Source organism: Belonocnema kinseyi, chromosome 8 (genome assembly GCF_010883055.1).
Source record: "Belonocnema kinseyi isolate 2016_QV_RU_SX_M_011 chromosome 8, B_treatae_v1, whole genome shotgun sequence".
In the NCBI taxonomy this organism is placed as follows: Eukaryota; Metazoa; Arthropoda; class Insecta; order Hymenoptera; family Cynipidae; genus Belonocnema; species Belonocnema kinseyi.
The window spans coordinates 31,852,729-31,865,864 of record NC_046664.1 but is presented as its reverse complement, the minus strand read 5'-3'; the positions used below and the strand labels follow the sequence as shown (position 1 = coordinate 31,865,864).

At 27.6% G+C, this 13,136-nt stretch overlaps 1 protein-coding gene across 2 annotated transcripts in view; it reads right to left on the bottom strand.

The window, feature by feature from the left end:
- Window positions 1-13,136, bottom strand: part of LOC117179161 (cytochrome c oxidase subunit NDUFA4-like) — a 21,475-nt gene that overhangs the window by 6,456 nt on the left and 1,883 nt on the right. Inside the window, exon 1 of one of the 2 annotated variants that reach the window (XM_033370866.1) lies at window positions 6,344-6,469. The exons of the other annotated variant lie outside the window; for it this stretch is intronic. Within the exon in view, the coding sequence (XP_033226757.1) occupies window positions 6,344-6,394 (51 nt within the window). The 5' untranslated portion in view covers window positions 6,395-6,469. Of the gene's footprint in view, window positions 1-6,343; window positions 6,470-13,136 lie in introns of those variants that run through there. 2 annotated transcript variants of the gene reach the window in all.

Genomic DNA, 13,136 nt, shown 5'->3' with positions numbered 1-13,136 from the left:
ACGTATCATCATACCTAATCCAGATTACTCTGGCTCTGACGGAGATGATTCATCAGATGACGAGAATTCGGGATCGGAATTTCCCAGACCGAATTTTAAAATGTTTTCACGAATAATAGAATCATCAATTACAAATGCTACCGTAATTTGGAAAATTTGCAAGAAGAATAATATAGCTAAATTGAAAACTAAAGATTTCTGTAAAGAAATCAGCAGGAAATATTTGTCGCAATCAAAACTAGGTGATTTCGAAACTCACAGATACGAATCGCGAACAAGAGAATTATGTAATAATGAAAAATGTTGCCAGAGGACTACTAGATTTTGCATTGATTGCAACATGTATTGCTGCTTACATTGTTTCTCAAAATTACATTCTGAAACAGCAGGATCAAAATGATTTCAACGGATTGAAATCTGGAATGAAAAAAATTCTCCATGAAAAAAAAATTAAAATATGTAAAAAAAATATATAAAATCCCTTAAAAAAAAAGAGACTATCGATATTCGTCGACCTCCACGTTGATGATAGTTGGGCAACGTAAATTTTGTTTGCGGCAGACGGACGATAGATATTCGTGAATCATTTTACTCTTACACGATGCTTAGAACTATGAAAATTTTTTCTTGAAAAACTATGCGCTTTTCGGAAAATTTGTCAAGAATAAAAAGTTCTTGTAATCAGCCGAGGAAACCTTGTTGTACCAGGGCTAACCCGGGCTATTTCCACACGGGTAATCGATTTTCAAAACCTGTTTAATTTTAACCTCGAAATTCTTGGGCGATTTACTCGAAAGGAGTTAACTTTTTCAGATCAAGACTTGTCTATCCTTAATCGCAGAAACTCATTATATCGGGAGTAAGTTTGTATTTTCTATTTAAACTGGAAATTAAATTTCTTATGGTAATCCGCAGTCGAAACATTTCCATATTGTGCACGGTCATTCTCACTTTGATATTGTTAGGTGACACATCTATTTCCATGATAATGAATAACTGTTTCTATATCTAATCAAATTTTTTCGAGCTTAAATCAGCAACACATCATCTCGGAAGTAAAAATTCTGTACTATCTTTAAATGATAATTTCTATTGTATAGAATGTTTTTTTCGCTGTGCTGAAAAACTCTGATTTGGTCTGTTAGCTAGTTATGGCCTATTTCTTTTTTTTTGTTGAAGGTTCGTCACTTTAGTTAAAAATTCATGTCTTAGGCAGAGAATTTAAATGTTTTGTTAAAAATGCATTTTTGTGTTGAAAATTAATTTTTTAAATTGAAAATGTAACTTATACATATTTGGAATTAAAATTAATAATATTACTTGTAAAATGATCATTTATAGTTTAAACCTCAACTATTTCTTTGGAAATTCACGCACATTGCTGAAAAATCTGAATTTTTTTGTAGACAATATTCTTGGTTAAAAATTTATCTTTTTGCTAAAAATTCAACTACTTGGTATAATGTGGATTTTTTTTTATTGAAAATTTATCGAATAAAATTGTTGTTGAAAATTCATCATTTTAGTTGAAGATTCAACAATTACGTTGAAAGCTGAAATAATTTGTTAGTAACATTTTCTTTTTGTTGAAGATTCATACTTTTTGACAAAAATTGATTTTATTAGTTGAGCGTCGAAATACCGTCTTAAAAAACGTTTGTGTTGAATAATTAAACAGTTTAACTGCAAATGTAACTATCGCATTATTTAACAAATTAATATTAAAGTTTAAAAGTGTATACTTTGTAATTGAAAATTTAACTAATACGTTGTAATTTTTTTATTTGGTTGATTCATAATTTTATTTGTATCTATTTCCATGCAAATTAATTAATTTCTTAGAAATTCTAATGTTTGGACTTAAAATTCAACTGTTCCGTAATTTTGTTATCTGAAAATATAACTGCTCCATTTTTAGTTAAAAATGAATACTTAATAATTTGAAAATTTAACTATTTGGTAGAAAATTCATCTATTCTGTTGAAAATGAAAAAATATTTTATTAAATTTTTCTATTTTTTATTTTCCCCATTTTTATCAACTTTTTTCAAATACTATACACCGTCTTCAATAAGTAAATATGTTTTAACTACGGAATAAGTTTATTTTTTACTATTGAATTAAGAAATATATCGAATAATCCAAATGGTAACTTTTTAATAATCTTTAGTGACCCACTTTTTGCTAATAAAATCTGTAAACTTTCACTAGTAATCAGTTAAGTTTTAGCAATTTTGATTTATAGAGGCAATAAAGTATTTTTTGGCGTAAGAAAAACGATATAATAAAAATAAACTTCTTTAGAAATTAAAGTTCATCTTTATTCAAGTCAAATTATTTTTACAAAGTTTTCTAAGTTATTACAATTGTTTTCGGAAAATAGACAAATGTACAATCGAAATAAATTTTGAAAATTGAAAACAGAGATCGGTTGAAAAAAAGTGCATGGAGACCCTGAATGTGTAAAATTAACTTGGACCCTATTTATAGATACCTAGTTATTTTAAGATTCAAGAAAAGCTTATTTTCTTTTAACTTTATACACACAAACAGAAGGCAATGTTCTTAAATTCGAGACAGATTGCGTCACGAGTACAATTTCACAATATGACGTTATTAAAACCGTGGGGCTTTTTTAATAAGCTCTTCTATTTTTCTCGTTTTCTATTCTTATAAATTTTCTTTAATTATTATATATTGTCCGAAGTAAATTTATATACTTTTATCAAGCAATTAGTTATTGCTTTCCACTATTGAATTTAGAAGTATCTCGACTAATCGAATAAGTGGTTTTCTTCTTATCTTATGTGAGTCTCTTTTTGCTAACTGAATCTAAAAAAGTTCATTAGAACTTAGTTGCATTTTTGATTTAGAGAGACCTCAAAGAACTCTTTTTCAAAAGGATAAAAGTGGGACAATTAAAATTACCTTCTTTAGGCGCTCAATTTCATACGTGTTAAAGTTAAGGCTTACTCAAGTAAAATCATTTTCACAAGGTTTGCTAAATAATTGCCATTTTCTATGGAAAATAAACTATTCAAAAAATGCTGAAAATCGAAAACAGAACTCGCATGTAGCGCATTAGGACCCTGAATATGTATAATTAATCTCTATTCTATTGTTCCATTGTAATTCAAAGAGTCTAGAATATTCTCATTTTTCTTAACTTTGTTCAAATAATCCGAAGGCAATGTATTTGAATTGAGTCAGGCTGCGTTATGTTTACAATTTTACAATAAGGCCTTATTATTATTATTTCAATAGAGTTCAGAATGTAACACTGTCGCGTTATTTGATCAAACGTTTCAATTTTCACGTTTTATATTTTGATGACATCTTTTTTTTAATTATACAGTCGTAATAATAATAATAATAATAATAATAATAATAATACATAATAAGTTAATAATAAATTCACTAGTAATTATTTAAATTTTACGAATTTTTATTTAGATTGACTTCAAAGTATCTTTTGCATAAGTAAAAAAGCTACAGAATTAGAATAACCTTATTTTTTATAGCCAATAAATTATATACTTATTCAAGCTGATTATATGCTTATCTAAGGCAAACAAACAAAAATTTGAAAATCGAAAACAGAGCTCTACTGATATATTCATAATTCATTATTTCAAGATTGTAAAAAATTCCTTTTTTCTCTCACTTTATTCAAACAATGAAAAGACAATATTTTGAAAATTAAAACAGGCTTAGTCAATTTAAAAATACGGCCTTTTTATTGTGTCAATAAAGTTAAAAGTGTTACATTATGTCGTCGTTTTATTAAAATTTTCACATTTTCCATTGTTATAACTTTTCTTTAATTATTATTATTATTATTATATAAAACCCTAAGTAAATTATTATATTTATATAAAGCCAGAGTGAAACTGTTAAAGTTCTAATCAAAAAATTTAATTTTCAACCAAAATTAGGAATCTTGAATAACAATAACATTGAATTTTTAACCAAGAAGATTAATTTTCTGCAAAAAAGACGTATTTTCAACAAAATAGAATAGTTATATTTAGAGTTTAAAAAAATTGATTTTTAACCATACAAAATAAAATTTCAACAAAATAGTTAAATTTTCAATTTTGTCAACCAAAAGAATGAATTTTTCACCAAGAAGATTAATATTCTACCTAAAAAAGACGAATTTTTAACCAGATAGACAAATTTTCAACTATAAGGAAGATAAATTTGTAACCCAACACGGTGTAGTTAAGTTTGTAGTTAAAAAATCAATTTCCAACTATAAATACTACTTTTCTATAAAAAGACGAATTTTCAACAAAATACACAAATTTTCAACGAATAGATAAGTTTTCATAACAAAAATGGAATAGTTTTATCTTCAGTTAAAAATTTAATTTTTGACCAAAAAATGTTTAACCAAAGAAATTAGGCTTCAAGAACATACATGCATTTTTAAAGAAAAACGACAAAATTTTAACCAAATTATGGACAGATTAATTTTTAGTTAAAAAATTAATTTTCAGCTATTTAAAAATAAATTCTTAACAAAATAGTTACATTTTTAATACAAAAGAAAGGTTTTTGAATTAAAATGGTGACTGATTAACAAAACAAAAAAATGAATTATCACCAAAGCAGTTCCACTTTCAACTAAGTGCATAGTTAAACAAAATAATAAAATCCAATGTTCACCCCCTAAGACCTAAGTGTTTTAATGATACAAATATATTTTTCGAGGTTAACATTTTTATTTAAATAATTTAGTACAATCTGTACAATTTCTTAACTATTTTAAATAATTTTCAGAACTTCCCATTTTTAGGTTATACGATGTTTTTCTTTATTTGTAAATGTGTGTGTGTATTAATAAAATTCCATACATGTCACGTTTTTGAAATTGGATTAAATAGTCACGATGAGCCTAAGCCCTCAAAAAATTATGGCCAAATATTGATCTCCTTGTAATAAAAATCTCGAATTTTTGTTTTTGGGCATGCAAAATCAGGATATAGCAAAAAAATAAAAAAATCAGGACAGTCTTAAAAACATGTCCTGATAAATGAGGACCTCTGATCACCCTACATTTATACCATGGGAAAACCCGAGAATTTGGTGGGTGAAAATTAATAGAAACCTTGTCAGTATTTCTAAAAAGAAAAATCTAAAAATATTCATACATAATGAAATAAGTACGAAGGTGTTCCGAAAAAAAAAATTCCCTACAAACAGTTAAAGTGACCTCAGTTTCGATGATTAGAAATAGACCTCACGTTCCAAGGGGTCATCCTATCTGCGTCATTTCCCAACCCCTATGAACCAAGTATCGGTATAAGTATTTAATCCAGTATTTTTTTCGTGATAATTTTATTAAATTTCCGCATACCTAATCGCGAAATATGTGTTTATTTCAAAATATATACTTATTGTTTTTTATAATAATATATTAAACAATGTAACATCACGGTGAGCCTCAACGAACTTTGACTAAAAGATTCTTGCTGGCATGATTTTTAAAATCATGCCAGCATAATTCAATTACAACCTGCGATAAACCGGTGATAAAAAAATGTTTCAAAAACATTTCCTGCGATAAAAGGCTTTTTTCAAATATACAAAAAGCTTTTGACTATACAGTTCTTATTTTGGAACAAAATTTCGTTAAGTTTTTTACTCAGCTTTTGAGCAAGAAGAAAGCTATTATATTTAAATCCAGAAATTAACAAAAACTAGGATAAAATTTGGTAGTTTTTGAAAAAAGTGCTCCCACAATTTGTTTAATTGCATATCAAAAATGTCCCATCATCCGAGGGGAACATTACGAAAAAAAAGTTCAGTATAGTATAATTTTTTTAAAACTTTTTGCACTAGAGGAATATATAACCCTTTGTAGATTCAAAAGTTATGATTTTACAAAAAGATTTGTAGAGCTATCTAGACTCTATATTTAACATTTAACAATCCCTAATTAAAAAAAGCTTTTTATTACAATTTCTTTGTTTATGAACAAAATTCTTAATTTTGAAAAAAGCGCTCCCCTACAATTATTTTATTCTTTCACGCAAAATATGCGCATACTATGTAAAAATAATATTCCACTAAGAAACTTCCTGTATAATATTTTTTTCAAGTTAAAGTAGGTTGAGGCTCACCGTGCAACGAAATGCGGTAAAAGATATTAAAAGCTTCCAAATTGTTATGTGATGCCATTCAATAAAGAATTTGCATCTTTTTCTTGTCTAGATATTTTGCAAGTGCTCAACATAGACATCGCAAAAGAAAAGAAATTCAATATGGAATTCATGTAAGGCCTGAGTCGGAAAATGCTCGAAATCTTGAAAAATTAATTCTTATTCGAAACACTTACAGATGGATGTCTCTTTATACCCTTCAGATTCGTACCTTGAATAAACCGCATTTTGACTTTTTTTTATATAAAAAATTCGAACAATGTCAAAAACGCACCAATGTTGCGCTTCGAAGCAGGCCAACTTGTACTTATTCGCATCAAGCGGTAAACACAATATATAAACCTTCGCGCCTGCGCAATCCAAATTTAATGTCAGTGGGGGAAAATCGAAAACCGGCGAGAATTCATGGAAGAATAGATCATGAAAATAGAGGAAACTACCAGATTCTATTATAATTACCATTAAGGATTATTATTTTTGAATTTGATGAGAATGACCTATTTTAGAAAAAAGTTAATCTTTATTAACGATAATAGGTCGAAAAAAGACAACGTTTTTTTCATAAAATAAAAAAGCTGCACGCCGCGAGGCTCGCAAGTTTGATGGCGCCTAGGGGCGCGTCTTTTGAATCTCGCGCTTCGTCCTCGATAATATATTCATCTCGCGTTTCGCGCTCGATAACGTACTTACCTCCCGATACGCGTTCGATCATTTTACTTCCTTTAAATTTTTGCACATAACTTTTAAGATTAAAAGTCAAAGCATCGACAACTGTCATTTGGTGATTGTGAATTCTCTTTTGTTAAAGCTCCTTCGGCATTAACGAACACATTTTCATCATTTATCGAATGCAAATTAAGTTCAACCCTATTATATCAAGTGTATATTATACTTATTTATGTACCTTGATCTGAGCCCGCCTGACATTAAAAATGAAAATCTTAGAAAAGATTACACAAGGTTCAAGAATAAATTAATAGTAAAAATTTGTTCATAAAAAAATTAATTTCAAACGAAATTTAAATTTCTACAAATTTTATTGAAACTTTTTTCATAGGACACGCAATTGTTGTTTTAATCGTAAAAAATAACATTGGCAATAAAAATCCGGTAAACAACAAAAGCTACAAAAATAAAATTGATAAACAAAAGTTGTGCACCAAAAAAGATCGACATATTTCTTATAATTATTTTGTACAGGATGCATATTTTTTGTTTAAATCGTAAAAAATAACATTGAAAATAAAAAATAAAGTTTTTTTAAAAAGGACAATAGGTGAAATCAAATTTTAATAACAAAATAGTTATTGTTTTTGATAGAGTGCGCACTTTTTTCTAATTATTAAAGCAAGACAATGCAAATACGTCTTAGCTTGAAGGTCGAAAGTAATTGAATTCGATTACTTAATAAATAATTAATTAAGCCTTTCGGCGCAGTGGTTCTTTTCATCAGTAAATTTATTGATTATGTATAAAATTAAATAATTTCTGGTCAGGAATGCAGTTTTAAATATATGTTTTTTTGTGTACATAATTTCTTACTGATTACACGATTTTATATATTATTATTTGTTTTAGATTGAGCTAAAATTGGGCTAAATATTTAGCCTTAAAAATTATCAAATGAAACTAAAATAAAATCAAGTGTCTACTAAACCGGAGAAATCGAGAATATATTCAAAACAATTCAAAAGATTCTCAAAATGTTTAAAAAGAATCAAGAAGAATCTAAAGTAATTTTAAAAAATATTTAAAACGTTAAGAAGTTTTAAAAACATTAGGCAATACTTTAGAATTTGAAAATATTTCAAAATACTTAAAAGAAAATGTGGATTTTTGAAGATTTCAAAACAAAATTTAGAATCGTTTTAAGAACTTTGAAAGGTTTCAAGAGAATAAATTTCAGAAAAAAATTGCAGTAACTTTAAGAGCTATTTCACAGTAATACAAGATGATGAATTTTAATTGTAGATGAATTTCATTTTTGCATTAAATTGAGTAAGTCACTTAATTTTAACCAGAAATGGAACTTGAGTGCAGTGTCTCCTATCTGATTATACGAGTAATATGGTGATTGAGTGAACGGTATGTTCAGTTTAGGATGATTTGCATTCGCGCGCTCTGAATTTCAATTTGTGCTGGCAGAAAGGCGTGCGCGAAACGCGATGCGCAAACCACGTATTTTGTCGACAGCGCTGTATCGATCAACACTGAGCTCCTGGTATAGTCGTTTCGTCAACGTTTGTTATTTTGATATAAGTACTCAGATCTATAACGGATTTTATTATGGATAGAATAATCGTTTATATATGATAAAAAAATACACAAAAAAGGATTGAAGATTTACGTTCTGTACCTAGTATTTCAACAATCAGCTGACTTAAATTAACCTATAAGTTTCATTTCAGACGCACGCGTTGACGGAAAGTCAACAATCTTTCTTCTTAAATTAACCTATAAAGTACATTTGACGTGCATAAAGCAGTTGTCTTTCAACCAAGCGCGTTACTTAAAGTCATGTTATAATCATCAGTTAACTTTCAACTGGTGAATGATCCTTTTGGTTACATCTGAAAGTCAACCGCCTTTCTCTACTGAAATTCAGATTCTTGTATTACTGTGTTAGAAGTTTCGAAAATTAAAAAACTATTTAAAACTTGTAAAGATTTTAAAAAATGTAGATTTTTCAAGATTTTGAACAACTGAATACATGCATTTTCAAAAATTAGTTAAAATTTTAATTAAAGAAATTGATTTTTAAACATAATTAAGAGTTTATAATCAGTTAAATGAATTTTTAACCAGAAAATAATTTTCTGTCAAAAAAAAAAACGATGAATTTTCAGCTAAAAAAGATAAATGTCTAGCTTAAAACAGAATATTAATATATTTACATTTATGAAATTTATTTTCTTAATATATTTACAGTTGAAAAATTAATTTTTAAATATGAAAAAAATTTCAACAAAATAATTAAATTTTCAAACAAAGAAATGAACTTTTCACCAAAAGGATTAATTTTTCACTAAAAAGATAAACAAAATTCTACAACAAAATATGGATTTTCAACCAAAATCCATGAATTTACAAACTAAATAGTTAAATTTTCAACTGAAGAAGCTAAATTTCCATTCAAACTTGTAGTTAAATTTGCAGTTAAAAAATAATTTTCCAATCACAGTTCAGCCCAGGGAAATAAACTCAAAAAAGGTCGAATATCAGAAAAACGTAGAATTTTTTTTTCTTCACCTTCACGTCCGTGAGGGCAACAGAAATCAATAACAAAAAAGTTTCACATCGGCTCGCTTACGCTCACATCTAGTCTCGAAAAACATCCCTAAACAGATAGCAGCGCCGGCTTTTTGGCTTGCTCTTTTGGTACTCGCGCGCTTAGTTTTTGACTCATAACTTATAAACGCCTAGTGTTTCGGCAAAAATGTATATAAGAATATTTGTAAAGCAGAAAATTTCCTTTTAAAACTATAGACTAAATTCATTTAAAAACGAATTTTAACCTTGAAGATTCATTTTGTACCACAAGTCGAATTTTCAACAAAATACATGAATTTTCAGCTAAAAAAGATCAGTTTTCATCATAAAATGGAATAGTTATATTTATAGCTTAGAAATAAACTTTTTAACATACAAAATAATTTTTCAACCAACGAAAGAAATGTTAAAGTATAATGTCGAATCTTCAATGAGAAAATGAACTTTGAACCAAATAGTTTTGTTTTCGAACAAAAAGTTGAATTTTCAACAAAATACATTAATATTCAACTAAAAAAGATACACTTTCAGCCCAAATGGAATATTTATGTTTTCAGTTAAAAAATAACTTTTTGACAAAAAATTGAATTTCCAACAAAGTACATGAATTTAAAAATAAAAAGAATAAATTTTCAACAAAAAATTAAATGATTTAATCAATAGTTAAAGAATTCATTTTTAAGCAATTAAAACCAAATTTCTAACAAAATAGTTGAATTTTCAACGCAACAAAGAGTTTTAAATTAAAATGATGAGTACTTGAATTCTTTCAAAAAATGTAATAGTTGATATTTTAAAAAAGAAAGATATCAATTCGAAACCAAAAACAGTTTTCAACCAAGCACTTGGATTCGGATCAACCCAAAAAGCCAAATTTTCACCAAGAAGATTTATATTGTACAACAGTAGATGAATTTTTAACCAAATAGTAGTTATATTTCTTACAGAAGAATAATAATTTTCAATAAAATAGTTATAATTTTAACTATGAAATGAATGTTGAATTATAATGATGAATTTTTTATAAAAAAATTAATTTTGAACCAAACAATTGTATTTTTGACCAAAAAGATGAATTTTCAACCAAAAATAGAAAAGTTATATTTTCAGTTAAAAAATTAATTATTAACCAAAAAACGAATTTTTAACAAAATAGTTAAATTTTTAACCAAAAAAAAAATTTTAATCGGATAAATGAAGTTTAAAATAAAAAGATGCATTTTTCAACTAAAAATTGAAGAGGGTAATTTTTATTTAAAAAAATTAATTTTAACTAAATAAACCAAAATCAACCAACCAAAGAAAAGATAATAGATAAAATGTATACAACAGATAAATTTTTAAACCAAAAATACGAATTTCCAACCAAGAAAGATCTTTCAGTCAGTAATCAAGAAAAAAATGCATGGAAAATGTCGAGTTTTCATGCCAAAAAGTCAAATTTTCTATAAAACAGTAAACTTTTCAACCAAAAAGATTGATTTGTTTTCGTTTAAACCTAATTGTGGAATTTTGAACAAAATAATAGAATAAAATTTTATGTTTATTCCCTACATTTATAATAAATAATTGAGTACAATCTATACAATGTTTTAATTATTTGAAATACTTTTCAGAACTTCAAATTTTTAAAAACAATACGATGTTTTCCGTTATTTTTAAATATAAGTAAAATGCCATGCATGTCAAGTTTTTGAAAATGAATTAACCCTTAAACGGCCAAAACGCCACTACCGGTACACTGTTTTTCAACGGCCAATAACTAAGACTATTCGACACTAGAAAGAATTGAGACACATATATTTTTATTGCTTAAGATCTCCTCTTTCCGACGGTGCCAATGAAATTTCTCAAAAAATTTTCTTATCCCAAAATGCAGTTTAAACAAAAAAAAAAACGTGATTTTTCGTGCCTATTTTTTTTTGTGAACCAATTTCCAAAGCTTTTCGAGTCTGTAATTAACCTGGAATCTCACTAACGGGTGGAATAAATGTCTAAACTTTGAGAATCCATGGTTCAAAGATCGATTTTTCGTTTTAGTATTTCCAAATGGCGTCTTAATGGCAAAATTTTTGTGAAAACATTCATGAATTTTTTTACAATAAACGATGCGCTTTTCGGAAAAATCATCAAGAATAAAAAGTTCTTGTAATCAGCCAAGGAATACGCCTGATTTTTTTCGAAGCGCTTTGAGCAAAATTTTGGATTTTGCATTTGAACAATTTTTGCAAAATTCAAAATTTTGCTCAGAACGCTCCGGAAAAATTCAGGCGTATTTCTCGGCTGATTACAAGAACTTTTTATTCTTGACAAATTTTCCGAAAAGCGCATAGTTTTTCAATTAAAAATTTTCATAGTTCTATGCATCGTGTAAGAGTAAAATGATTCACGAATATCTATCGTCCATCTGCCGCAGACAAAGTTTACGTTGCCCAACTATTAGTCCGGGAGCGGGCAATGCTGCCGTATGCAATAATATGTCCAAGGATAAAAAGGTATGATTCTTATGTATTTTGAGCGACTGAATCCGAATATACTCGGCGTTTTTTCGAAAAAGTGGTACGTTTTGTTTAAATCGCAATTGTTTAAACAAATTATGAAAAAATGACTTTTTCGATCTGGACAATTTTTTTTAGATAATATGGCCCATTTTAAGACGAAAATGTTCATTGTAACTTTTTCGTAAAATGCATATTTCAAAAGTTAAGAATTTTCAAAAGTTGAAAATTCGACATTTTTCACCAACTTTGACCGTTAATAATTTGTAGCCTATTCAATATTTCTTAAAATTGAGAAAACTTACTTATTATTTAGAAGTTACGCTTTAAATTGATATAATTCAATATTAGTATAGGACCGGCGAAGGTATGGTTTTCGCGACTAACAGTCAGCGCTTTTTCGACGTCTACACCGCCCTTTCGGCTGCCTCGCGCGCAGCCACATGCTCTTGTTCGCGCGTCAATGATATCGGGAATGGGTTTAAATTCGAAATAAATATTAGTTCAAAATTATATTGTTTTTGATATTAAATGTTTTTTTTTGATAAATAATAATTTTTTGATGTGCAATAGTTAAAAATGCTATACAATTTTAAAGAATCCAATTTCCCTGGTAGTTTAACAATCAGACATTTATTTTGCTAAATAGTAAATATAAAGTTGTGTTGTGGTACAATCAAAATTATAAAAAACTAGGTTTTTTCTTTTTTCAATAACTAAGATTTAGAATCAAAAATAAAAAACCAGAAGGTTCTCTTCTTCATTTCGGTCGAAGTATGGTGTCTATTATTTTTTATTCATTCATTAATTTCACTGCAAATTGTAAATAAATTTTTATAAGTTTTAGATTCTTCTGAAGATCTGTTGCGTTACATCCTAAGAGTAGCTGAAAGATATCTCGTTAAAGTTTTTAATCCAAATACTAGTTGTCAAAATTTCGACGAACTTCGATATCATTATTATCATCACACTAAAATTTGCGAACTTAGTCAGCTACCACCTACTACAGCATCAATAATATTACATATTCTACGAGCTTTTTTTGTAACTTATCAACAACTTAATTGTTTGAATAAAAAGACTGTTGCGTTAGATCCTGTTTCTTATGGATACGAAATTCAACACGACTTGTTGATTCCCCAGAAAGTGAACATACTATTGCCACCGATTGACGAATTCGTACCAAGCTGCCATTGCGTTG